The 13,054-nt window shown below is 43.5% G+C and overlaps 1 protein-coding gene across 5 annotated transcripts in view; it reads left to right on the top strand.

Moving 5' to 3' along the window:
* The window catches only part of TMEM185A (transmembrane protein 185A), a 161,607-nt gene that overhangs the window by 28,482 nt on the left and 120,071 nt on the right, over positions 1-13,054 (top strand). For 4 of the 5 annotated variants that reach the window (XM_049872230.1, XM_049872227.1, XM_049872226.1 and 1 more), the window contains one exon: positions 11,646-11,822. In XM_049872230.1, coding sequence (XP_049728187.1) covers positions 11,646-11,822 — 177 coding nt within the window. Of the gene's footprint in view, positions 1-9,208; positions 9,226-11,645; positions 11,823-13,054 lie in introns of those variants that run through there. The other variant, XM_049872229.1, reaches the window with a different exon arrangement.

The raw sequence follows: 13,054 nt of genomic DNA, 5'->3' as shown, positions 1-13,054 counted from the left end.
GGAAAGGAGGGGGAGGAGGTGAGAGGCAAGGAAAAACCCAAAAGAAGCCAAAAAAAGCAACAGCAGCAACAAAGAAATGTCACTTAAAGAGTTGACCGGTGTGGGCTGGATGAATCCACGTGGCATGGAGCTGGCGTCTCCTTGGCCGTGGTGGCCCAGCCTGCTGGGAAGTGGCAGATTGGCCTGCTGGGAAGCAGCAGATGCTGTTAAGAGGGAAGGGGGGGTGGGAAAGCGTGTATCCCTGGTTACTGGGTGCTCTGTCTCCTGCTGAATCTACTTTCCTGTGCTCCCTGTCTGCCGATCTCCGACAGGAGTCCAAGGTGGTGTATCCATGGTGTGTTAGCTGATAGGGGACCTCCGCTCATTTCTGTCCTAGCTCTCTGTTTTCTGTTAGTTTCTTATTCCATTTGATGCTTGGTTGAGTTCTTTATCTCTTCATTTGATGCTTAGGGTTCCAAGACTGATGTTTGTCTCTGTTTTACTTAGGATTTTTGTATCTTTGCTTTGGAGGGATGGCGTGGTGCTTCTGTCTATAGCGGCATGTTGTCTCCGCTGGCTGGGATGAAGTCATTTTTATCTTGGTATCTTTCAGTGCTAGTGCTCTTTTCTTTTGTGGCAGCTTTAGTAATAACAACTAACCTGTATTTAGTGCAGTGGTCATGAAACTGTGGTCCACAGACCCCTGGGGGACCTTGAGACCCTTTCCAGGAGTCTGCAAGGTCAAAACCATTTTCATAATGACACCAAGACCATAGTGGCCTTTTTCTCTGTTGACGTTGGCACTGCTGGTACAAAAGCAATGGTGGGTAAACCTGCTGGCACCTCAGCACGAATCAGGGCGGTGGCACCAACTGGTACTAGTAATCATTGGGTTCTTTATTGCCACACATTTGCTGCTGAAAAGAAAATGCTAGTTTCTCTTAAGAATGCCCTTGATAAAGCAGAAAAAGTTTAATTTATTAGATCTTGATCCTCGCGTGAACATCTTTTTTGATATCCTGTGTGACAAAATGGGAAGAATGCCTAAAGGCCTTCCGCCGTCTGCTGAAGTACAATGGTTGATTCAAGGAAAACCACTTGTGTGGCTGAGTTGCAAGCTGAACTAGCTGCTTTTTTTTTGCATGGAATACCATTTTTCTTGGAGGAGCAACTAACAGACAAGCAATGTTATTGGAATTACGATGTTTGGCAGACGTTCTTGAAAAGGAAAGACATGAACCTACCACTTCAAGGAAAACAACTGCTCAAATGATAAAACTTGAGATTTGAAGGGAAAATCGGAATTTTTGAAAACTGGTATCTACCACCATGAGCTTGACAGCCTCCCAGTGCTTAAATTTTTTAAAAATAATTTTTATTGTGCTTTAAGTGAAAGTTTACAAATCAAGTCAGTCTCTCACGTAAAAACTTATATACACTTTACTACATATACCCACTTACCCTCCCTCTAATGAGTCAACCCGCTCCCTCCTTCCAGTTTCTCCTTTCGTAACCGTTTTGCCAGTTTATAACCCCTTCTTCCCTCCCATCTCCCCTCCAGACAGGAGATGCCAACATAGTCTCAAGTATCCACCTGATGCAGGTAGCTCACTCCTCATCAGCATCTCTCTCCAACCCATTGTCCAGTCCAATCCATGTCTGATGAGTTGGCTTTGGGAATGGTTCCTGTCCTGGGCCAACAGAAGGTTTGGGGACCATGACCGCCGGGACTCTTCTAGTCTTAGACCATTAAGTCTGGTATTTTTATGAGAATTTGGGGTCTGCATCCCACTGTTCTTCTGCTCCCTCAGGGGTTCTCTGTTGTGCTCCCTGTCAGGGGAGTCATCGGTTGTGGCTGGGCACCATCTAGTTCTTCTAGTCTCAGGATGATGTAGTCTCTAGTTCATGTAGCCCTTTCTGTCTCTTGAGCTCATAATTACCTTGTGACCTTGGTGTTCTTCATTCTCCTTTGATCCAGGTGAGTTGAGACCGATTGATGCATCTTTGATGGCCGCTTGCTAGCGTTTAAGACCCCCGACGCCACACTTCAAAGTGGGATGCAGAATGTTTTCTTAATAGAATTTATTTTGCCAATTTATTTAGATGTCCCTGAAGCCATAGTCCCCAAACCCCCACCCCTGCTCCTCTGACCTTCGAAGCATTCAGTTTATTGAGGAAACTGCTTTTGGTTTAGTCCAGTTGTGCTGACCTCCCCTGTATTGAGTGTTGTCCTTCCCTTCACCTAAAGTAGTTCTTATCTACTATCTAAGCAGTAAATAACCCTCTCCTGCCCTTCCTTCCTCCCTCCCCTCTCTCGTAACCACAAAAGAATGTGTTCTCAGTTTAAACTGTTTCTCAAGATCTTATGATAGTGGCCTTATACAATATTTGTCCTTTTGCAACTGACTAATTTCACTCGGCATAATGCCTTCCAGGTTCCTCCATGTTATGAAATGTTTCACAGATTCGTCGCTGTTCTTTATCGATGCGTCGTATTCCTTTGTGTGAATATACCATAATTTATTTATCCATTCATCCGTTGATGGACACCTTGGTTGCTTCCATCTTTTTGCTATTGTAAACAGTGCTGCAGTAAACATGGGTGTGCATATATCTGTTCATGTAAAGGCTCTTATTTCTCTAGGATATATTCCGAGGAGTGGGATTTCTGGGTCGTATGGTAGTTCTGGAAATCCGGGTGGCCTACTGGTTAAGTGCTATGGCTGTGAACCGAAGGGTCGGCAGTTCAAATCCACCAGGCACTCCTTGGAAACTCTATGGGGCAGTTCTACTCTGTCCTATAGGGTCGCTATGAGTCGGAATCGACTCGACGGTACTGGGTTTGGTTTTTGGTTTGGATGGTAGTTCTATTTCTAGCTTTTTAAGGAAACGCCAGATCGATTTCCAAAGTGGTTGTACCATTTTACATTCCCACCAGCAGTGTATAAGTGTTCCAATCTCTCCATAGTCTCTCCAACATTTATTATTTTGTGTTTTTTGGATTAATGCCAGCCTTGTTGGAGTGAGATGGATGGTGATATTAACTAATGTCATTTTTTGGATTGTATATTGAAATGTGTCAGCATTTGAAAGATTTTCATAACTCAGCAAACCAGTATTTTCCATGTGACCTACATGACACTTACATAAGCATGCAATTATAAAAGATTCATTCAAAGTGCAAGAGAGGCCACTGGGTTTTAATGTAGCAGAGTACAAACAGTTCATTTATAGGCTTTCAGATTCCACATTGCTGTTAACTTTTAAGAAAGTACCACTTGTTGAGTTTTAGTGTCCTATCGAAGAATAATATTCACAATCATCTGAGAGAGCTATTAAAATACTCAGTTCTCTTCTAACTGCATATCTTTGTGAGGCTGGATTTTCTTTATATACTTGAACCAAAACAACATATTGCAACAAATTAAATTCAGATATGGGTATTAGGATATAGTTGTCTTCTATGAAACCAGACATTTAAAAAATTTGCAAAACTGTAAAACAGTGCCATTCTTCTCACTAAATTTTTATTGCTTTTGGAAAGAAGTTTTTTCATAAAAGTTATTCTTTTTGGTGTGTAATGTGTGTATTGTTTTCGTTATTTTAAATGAGTTAATACTTTTAAAATACCAGTTTTAATATCTGTTATGGATTGAATTATCTCCCCCCAAAAGATATGTTGAAGTCCTAACCTCTGACACCTGTGAACTTGACCTTGATTGGAAATATAGGGTCTTTGAAGGTGTTACCAGTTAAATTAACATGAGGTCATACTAGGGTAGGGTGAATCCTAATACAATATGAGTGATTCCCTTATAAAAAGAGACACAGACACAGAGAGAAGATGGCCATAAGCCAAGGAACACAAAGGATTGTCAGCAACCCCTAGAATCTAGGAAGAGGCAAGGAAGGATCTTCCCTTAGAGCCTTCAGAGAGAGCATGGCCCTGCTGACACCCTGAATTTGGACTTCTAGCCTCCAAAACTGTGAGGACAAATTTCTTTTGTCTTAAGCGACCCTGTTTACGGTACTTTGTTATGACAGCCCTAGGATACTAAGACATATCTGGTACAGTAAATATCAATAGGTATAGCCCATATAAACAGAAATTCTTTGGGGTCCTCAGTAATTCTTAAGAGTGTAAAGGACTCTTGCTACTAAAAATTTGAGAATCGCCTATTAAGTGCTTTACACAAAGCACTTTACATATTCAGTACCTTATGTTCACAACCACCCTATGAGGTAGATAGTATTATCCTGCAGTGCAGTGAATTGTTTTAATATGGCCCTTCTAGCCATAGTCTTGTGACTCCCACAAAATGATTGGGTGGGACTATGCAGATAAGGTGCATGTAGCCAACCAAGGGTATCGGATAGTTTTTGCTACTGCAACTAAGGTGTGTGAATCCCTTGCAGGGGATGGGGCATGCAAATAAGGTACGTGGAACTCTTTGTAGGGGATGGGTTGGTTTTGCCATCCCACTAGGCTTAAAAAGAGCCACTCCCAGAGTGAGGAAGGGGACCTCACTACCGTGAAGAAGGAGAGTTGGGAGTGGAGTATGTCCTTTGGACTTGAGATCCCTGTGCTGAGAACCTTCTAGACCTAGGAGACAGAGAGAGAGAAGTAACACTAAAGAGGGCATGAGACAACAGCAGCACAGGACTGGCAGACTAGGCTCACTGACCCACGATGTGAGAGAGCTGAGCACCCTCAGGCAGGACGCTTCCTGATGGAGTAGGGAGCCACCGGGCAATTGTTGGTGGAGCTAAAGAGCTCTGTAACAGTTGCCCCAGCAGGGCAGAGGCCAGGTTGAGGGCTGAGTATGAGAGCCAAGGATCAAGAGCCGAGAGCGAGGGCTGGGGGCTAGGCGAAAGGCCTGCCAGCGAGCATGGCTGAGAAGCAGCTACCGTGATTGAAGGACTGTATCCTAAGTTGTTCCTGTTACTTTCAAGTTGATCCTGATCCTGAATTGTAACCTATTACTTCCCTAATAAACCCCATAATCGTGAGTATGGTCTGTGAGTTTTGTGTGGCCACTGCAGTGAATTATCAAACCCGGCAGAAAAGTAGAGAGTGCTGTGGGAGGGATGACTGTTGTCAGAATTGGTAAAAAGGTTGGAGAGTGGAGGTATGTCTAACCTCTACTACAAGGGAATCATCAGCACCGGGCTGATGTTAATCTTGGTGATTATCCTCCCCCCTCTTAAAGTTAGACAAGGGGGTCTGATGCTATGCCATTTTTACATACCCTAATTCTCATAGGTGGAGTCCTGGTGGCACAGTGGTTAAGAGCTCAGCTGCTAACCAAAAGATCGGCAGTTCAAATCCACCAGCTGCTCCTCACAAACCTTATGGGGCGGTTCTACTCTGTCCTGTAGGGTCACTATGAGTCGGAATCGAGTCAGTGGCAATGGGTTTATTCTCATATATAAAATTAGGGTAATAATATTGAATCGACTCGATGGCAGTGTGTTTTTTTTCTAATATCTATGACACAAAGAGGCTATATAGTAAAACATTCAAGAAGTGTTCACCATTGATGTTATTGTGTGTGTATGTGTATACATAGATCAGTAGATTGTCAGGTTTGTTGAAGTATATTTTACATATGGTAAAATTCATCATATTTAGTCTTTAGTTCTACGAGTTTTGACAGATCCATACAGTTGTGTAACCACGACACAAAGATACAGATATAGAACAGTACCATTACTGTAAAAAAATTCTCTTGTACCCCCATGTTGTCAGCCTTTCCCCTATCCAGAGCCACTGGCAACCACACTGTTCTGTTTTCTTTGCCTATAGTTTTGCCTTTTCCACAATATCAAATAAATGGAGTCACCCAGTATATTGTGTTTTGAGCCTGAATTGTTTTACTTAGCATAATACATTTGAGGTTCATCCATGTTGTACACACCTAAGTAGTTTGTTCCTTTTTACTGCTGGTTAGTATTCCATTGAATGGATTCCACAGTTGGTTTAACCGTTCACCAGCTCATGGACATTTGAGTTGTTTCCAGTGGCTGTTAAGAGTAAAGCTTTGAACATGCGAATACAAGTCTTTGAATGTGTTTTTCTTTTACCTTTGGATTATTTAGAAGTGTGTTGTTAATTTCCAAGTGTTTTGAAACTTTCTAAATATCTTTATCATTGATTTCTTTTTTAATTACGTTGTGCTTAGAGATTTATGTTGCATGATTTCAATCCTTTTAAACTTGTTGAGGTTTGCTTTATGGCTCAGAATACAGTCTATCCTGGTGAATGTTCCATGTGGACCTGAAGCGAGTTTGTATCCTGCTGCTGTTGGGAGGATTGTTTTGTCAGTGTCAACTGGGTCAAGTTGTTGACGGTATGGTTAGTCTTTTATATCCTTAGTAATTTTCTATTTGTTCTACCAATTACTGAGAGAAGGAGTGTTCATTTCTAACTATAATTGTGGAATTTTCTATTTCTTCTTTTGGCTTCATTTGGTGGTGCAGTAGTTAAAATGCTCGGCTGCTAACCGGAAGGGTCAGCAGTTCTAACCCACCAGCCATTGCATAGGAGAAAGTTGTGGCAGTCTGCTTCCATAAAGATTTGTTGTTGTTGTTAGGTGCCATAGAGTTGGTTCCGACTCACAGCGACCCTGTGTACAGCAGAATGAAACACTGCCTGGTCTTATGACATCCTCACAATCATTGTTATGCTTAAGTCCATTGTTGGCAGCCACTGTGTCAGTCCATCTCATGGAGGGTTGGAATGGATTGAACTGTGTCCTCCAAAAATATGTGTCAGCTTGGTTAGGCCATGTGTGGTTGTCCTCCATTTTATGATTTTTCTGTGTGTTATAAATCGTCATCTCTGCCTGTGGTTAAAAGGATTAGGGTGGGATGTAACACTGTTGCTCAGGCCACCTCCCTGATCCAATGTAAAGGGAGTTTCCCTGGGGTGTGGCCTGCACCACCTTTTATCTTACAAGAGATAAAAGGAAAGGGAAGCAAGCAGAGAGTTGGGGACCTGGTATGACCAAGAAAGCAGCGCCGGGAGCAGAGCACATCCTTTGGAGCTGGGGTTCCTGCACTGAGATGCTCCCAGACCAAGGGAAGACTGATGACAAGGACCTTCCTCTAGAACCTACAGAGAGAGAAAGCCTTTCCCTGGAGCCAGCGCCCTGAATTTGGACTTGTACTACTGGACTGTGGGAGAATACACTTCTCTTTGCAAAGCCATCCACTTGTGGTATTTCTGTTATGGTAGCACTAGATGACTAAGACAGGGATCTTCCTTGTTTCCGCTGACCCTCTACTTTACCAGGCATGATGTCCTTCTCCAGGGACTGATCCCTCCTGATAACACGTCCAAAGGATGTGTGACTTAGTCTTGCCAAACTTGCTTCTAAGGAGCATCGTGGTCATACTTCTTCCAAGACAGATTTGTTCGTTCTTCTGGCAGTCCATGGTATATTCAATATCCTTCGCCAACACCACAATTCAAAGGCATCGATTCTTCTCCGGTCTTCCTTATTCAGTGTCCTGCTTTCACATACATATGATGCGATTGAAAATACCATGGCTTGGGTCAGGCGCACCTTAGTCTTCAGGGTGACATCTTTGCTCTTCAACACTTTGAAGAGGTCCTTTGCAGCAGATTTGCCCAATGCAATGCGTCTTTTGATTTCTTGACTGCTCCTTCCATGGCTGTTGATTGCGAATCCAAGTAAAATGAAATCCTTGACAACTTCAATCTTTTCTCCGTTTATCATGATGTTGCTCATTGGTCCAGTTGTGAGATTTTTGTTTTCTTTATGTTTAGGCGTAATCCATACTGAAGGCAGTGTAAAGATTTACAACCTTAGAAACCCCATAGGACAGTGCTACTCTGTCCTGTAGGGTCACTGTGAGTCAGAATCAACTAGACGGCAGTGGGGTTTCTTTTGTTTGTTTGTTTTTGTTTTATATTTTCTATATATATATTGAAGCTTTGTTATTAGGGGAAACCCTGGTGGCGTAGTGGTTAAGTGGTACGGCTGCTAACCAAAGATCGGCAGTTCAAATCCGCCAGGTGCTCCTTGGAAACTCTATGGGGCAGTTCCACTCTGTCCTGTAAGGTTGGTATGAGTCGGAATCGACGCGACAGCACTGGGTTTGTTTTGTTGTTGTTGTTGTTGTTGTTATTAGGTATATAAACATTTATAATTCTTATATCCTCTTGGCAAATCTATACCTTTATCATCATGAACTGCCCCTGTTTGTCCCTGATAATATTCCTATTCTGAAATATAGTTTGTCTTATATTGTGATAGGCAGAATGGCCCCCAAAATATCGGCGCCCTAAACCCTGGAATTAGCGAATATGTAATTAAGGTTACTTATTCGTTTTCTGTTGCTGCCATGACAAATTATGACAAACTTAATGGCTTAAAACTATGTAAATGGATTGTCTCACAGTTCTATAGGTCAGAAGTCCCAATACATCTTGGCTTAATTGGGTCTTCAGCTTAGTGTCTCACAAGGTTGAAATCAAGGTGTTGGCAGGTCTGTATTCCTTTCTGGAGGCTCTGGGGATTAATCTGCTTCCAAGCTCACTCAGGTTGTTGTTAGATTTCCATTTCTTGTGGTCGTAGGGCTGAGGTTCCTTTTTCTTGTTGGCTGTCATTTGGGGTCATTCTCAGGTTCTAGGGCCCACCCTCATTTTCTGGCTCACAGTCCTCTTTCCATATTCAAAGCCAGCAATGGCAGGTCAAGGCCTTCTCATGTTTGGAATCTCTCTGACTTCTCCTTCTGCCCCATCTCCTCTCTGCTTTTTCTTCTGCCACATCTCTCTGACTTACTCCTCTGCCTTCCTCTTCTGCTCTTATGGGCTCATGTAATTCTGTTGGGCCCACCTGTATAGTCCAGGACAATCTCCCTATTTTTTTTTAATTTTTAAATAATTTTTATTGTGCTTTAAGTGAAAGTTTACAAGTCAAGTTAGTCTGTCACATATAAGCTTATATACACCTTACTCCATACTCCCACTTACTCTCCCCCTAATGAGTCAGCCCGCTCCCTCCTTCCAGTCTCTCCTTTCGTGATGGTTTTGCCGGTTTCTAACCCTCTCTACCCTCCCATCTCCCCTCCAGACAGGAGACGCCAACACAGTCTCAAGTGTCCACCTGATACAAGTAGCTCACTCTTCATCAGCATCTCTCTCCAACCCATTGTCCAGTCCCTTCCATGTCTGATGAGTTGTCTGCAGGAATAGTTCCTGTCCTGGGCCAACAGAAGGTTTGGGGACCATGACCGCCAGGATTCTTCTAGTCTCAGTCAGACCATTAAGTCTGGTCTTTTTATGCAATCTCCCTATTTTTTTCCCCTATTTTTAAGGTCAGCTAGTTAGTAAACCTTAATTCTTTTGTCAAGTCCCTTCACAGCAGTGCCTAGATTCATGTTTGATTGAATAACCAGGGGATGAGAATCTTGGGGACATCCTTAGAATCTACCCACCACAGTTGCATACCAAAAGACCCGCTGCAGTCGAGTCGATTCAACCTCACAGGACAGGGTAGAACTGCCGCATATGGTTTCCAAGTCTGTAATCTTTTTACGGAAGCAGACTGCCCTGTCTTTCTCCCACAGAGCGGGTGGTGAGTTCAAACCACTGACCTTTTGGTTAGCAGCCAAGCACTTAACCAGTGTACCACCAGGGTTCCTCCCTACCACAGTTAAGGACTCTAAAATAGATAGATTATCCTGGATTATTCCAATGGTCCCAATCTAATCATGTGAGCCCTTAAAAAGCAGAGAACTTTCTCTGGTTGGAAGCAAGGAAGATGTGGCAGAAGTTTGAGAAGTCAGATTTCAAGCCTGAGGAGGATTCAGTATGTTGTTGCTGGCTTTGAGATGTAGGGCCTTAGGATGAGAGAGAGGCCTCTAGGATTTAAGGGCAGCTCCTAGCTGACAGCCAGCAAGGAATGGGGACCTCAGTCCTGCAACCCCAAGAAACTGAAAACTGTCAACAACCTCAATGAGCTGGGAAGCAGATTCCTCCCAGAACCTCCTGATAAGAGCCCAGCCAGCTGACACCTTGATTTTGGCTTTTTGAGACTCTGAGCAAAGAAACCAACTGAGCCCACTTGGACTTCTAATCTACAGAACTGTGAGATAATAAACTTGTTTCCAGGGGACCCTTTCCAACCAGACCTCTGGATTGCTCTCTTTGTGCTTTCCTTCTTTCCAGAACTCTGCCCCACAGCTTCTGGCTGCCGTGGCTTTTCTGAACTCTGATCTCTGTAGGTCAGAAGATCGCAATGCACCGGCCCTGGTCTGTTTGGGTTCCCCTCCCTGTGCTGTAGCTGGAAACTGCCTGCAGGCAGCAAGCTGGGCCAACAGTAGGGCTTCCCTTCTCTCTAGTACCGTGGTCCCTCATTGCCTACTGCCTGCTGTCCATGTCCAAAAACAGTTGTTTCACATATTTTGTCCAGTTCCTTAAGGTGGGAGGGTAAATCCAGTTTCTGTTAGAAAAACAAGGTTAGTAAATCAAGTCCTTGACAATGTAGCTTCTAATTAATATTTTAAGGACGTTGTCTTCAGGAATTCCCTTTTATGTGAGATTGAAAATGTGTGTGTGTGTGTTTCAGTCAGTCAGGAAAAATAGAATAAATGTACTAAAATGTTATTGAATATGAACATGGCAGATGGCTGTCTTTTAAACAGAATCAGTGACAGAACTTGGCCATATCCTGAATGTGCTCACATTGTCCAGTCTCCATGTCTTGGTAGGGGTTGTTCCTTCTGCCTGGTACGCTTCCTCACCTCTCTTTCCTGTCTGCCAGCTTTCTACGTGTCTTCCAGGCCCAGCTCCAGGGCCATCACCTCTCTGCTTCCCAGTGCCCCAGATGCAATCCGGATTTCCTCTTCTGGGTTCCCACTGTTGTCGTGTCTGCCTAGAGCACCATTGCAGCACGTCAAGTTGTATTACAATCGTATGTTTCTCTGTGTATTCCCTCCTGCTGGAAAGCAGCGAATGTGATTTAGTCTTCTTTATGTTTCTCTTATCCCCTAACACAGTACGTCTACGACATAGAACCCTTCAGTAAAGTGTTGTTAAATTAGTGCCTTGTTTTTTTAAAAAAATGCGGTAAGTATATTTATAACAAAACATTTGCTATTTCAACACTTTACATCACAATTCAGTGACATTAATTACATTTATCATGTTGTGCAGCCATCACCCTTATCTGTTTGCAGATTTTTCCATCACCCTTAACAGAAGTTCAGTGCCTCCCTAAGCAATGCCTCCCTTTTTCCCCCTCCCTCTTACTCTTGGTAACTACTAATACATTTACCTGTTCTAGATATTTCATCTAAGTTGGACCATACAATGTTTATCCTTTTGTGACTGAGTTATTTCACTCAGCATGATGTTTTCAAGGTTCATCCATGTTGTGGCATGAGTCAAGACTTTATTTCTCTTTATGGTTGAGTAGTACTCCATCATATGGACGGACCACATTTTGTTTATCTGTTCATCTGTCAATGGACATTTCGGTTGTTTCCACCCATTGGCAGTTGTGAATAGTGCTGCAGTGAACATTGGTGTACATTAATGACTGTGTGCTAAAAAATATCGCTGTTGTTACCCCCCATTGTCAGTTTCACATGTCTGTAAAAAGGGATCCTCTTTAATCGTTTTGCTTTTCTCCTAGTAAATTCCTCATATACGCCTGTCTGCTGCTGTTTTCTGTGCTGCTGGCCCTTCGTCTGGATGGCATCATTCAGTGGAGTTACTGGGCTGTCTTTACGCCAATATGGCTGTGGAAGTTAATGGTCATTGTTGGCGCCTCAGTTGGAACTGGAGTCTGGGCACGAAATCCCCAATATCGGTAATACTGCTTTATACAGTCTACTAGTTTCTGCTCTGAAAGAGCAATATCTTAGTTTTTCTCACTTTTATTGATAGAGTAAGCACCATTTTTCTCTTTCCCTTCTCTGGAGTTTTATATGACAGGAAAACTGACTTCTAAGTTTTTAAAAATTAACGTTTACAGCGTGTTTTCCTGCAAAAGCAGTGTCATTTTGGGTGATCAAGTTCCTAGCCAGCTCACAAAAGCCTGTATAATCCAAAATGCACCCACAATATAGAACTGTTATACCATGCCAGGCCTAGGAGTATGAAACGATCCTGTTTTTAGGAGCATGTGCTCAGAGTTCTAGATTTGATCATCAGTCCTGAAACTAGGGCTCCTGTTGCCCCAGTCTCCTGGTCCTGGGCTCTCAGTACCGTCACCGGTGTGGGGAAGCTAGCTTGGCCAGGAGACTGTAAGTCCCTGAGAGCAGCTGGGGAGCGAAGAGAAATGAGGAGAGCAGAGCCTTTGGGAGCAGGGGAGAGGACTAATCTTTACCTGCTTCAGCCTGCCCTCCCCCCACCCCCGATTCCTGGATGCCTCAGCTGGGCTACATCGCTGCTAGTTGGCCCACTCCAGTCCACAGCCTGGTGCTGCAGGTGCCTGGGAGAGCCAGAGAGTGAGGGCACCACCTTATTCCTTTCCTTTCTCCCTCGCAGAGACTGGAACTACAGAAAGGAATGAACATTACCACCAAAAAAAAAAAAAAAACCAAGCTAGACTTTAACTGTATAAAGGTGGGAGGAGGAGGAGGCGGGGGTGAGCCTGGGATCCGGTAGAAAACCAAAAAAAACAAACCTGTTGCCGTCAAGTCGATTCTGACTCGGTGACCCTATAGAACATGGTAGAACTGCCCCATAGAGTTTCCAAGGAGTACCTGGTGGATTTGAACTGCTGATCCTTTGGTTAGCAGCTGTAGCACTTAACCATTATGCCACCAGGGTTTCCAAGGTGAGGTAGAGGCCTAGTCTAAACCTTCACAGGGAAGGCAGGGAGGGAAGGAATGGCCCTGAGGCAGGTGGGGAGGGGAGAGGAGATCTGTATAGCAGCCTAGGGCAGCTGCTCTGGTGAGAAAAGGGTAGACCTTGGGACCACCTCAGCTTGTTTAGTTCTTTATTATTAACTTTAAAATAAGATTTAGATTATGTAAAATACATATCATATACAGATTCAGGATTTCTTCAGGTATCTTTTGCTCAGCCACTATTTGT

The sequence above is a fragment of the Elephas maximus genome, chromosome X, assembly GCF_024166365.1.
Source record: "Elephas maximus indicus isolate mEleMax1 chromosome X, mEleMax1 primary haplotype, whole genome shotgun sequence".
Taxonomy (NCBI): domain Eukaryota; kingdom Metazoa; phylum Chordata; class Mammalia; order Proboscidea; family Elephantidae; genus Elephas; species Elephas maximus.
The sequence above is the reverse complement of the archived record's forward strand: the minus strand, read 5'-3'. Positions and strand labels throughout refer to the sequence as shown.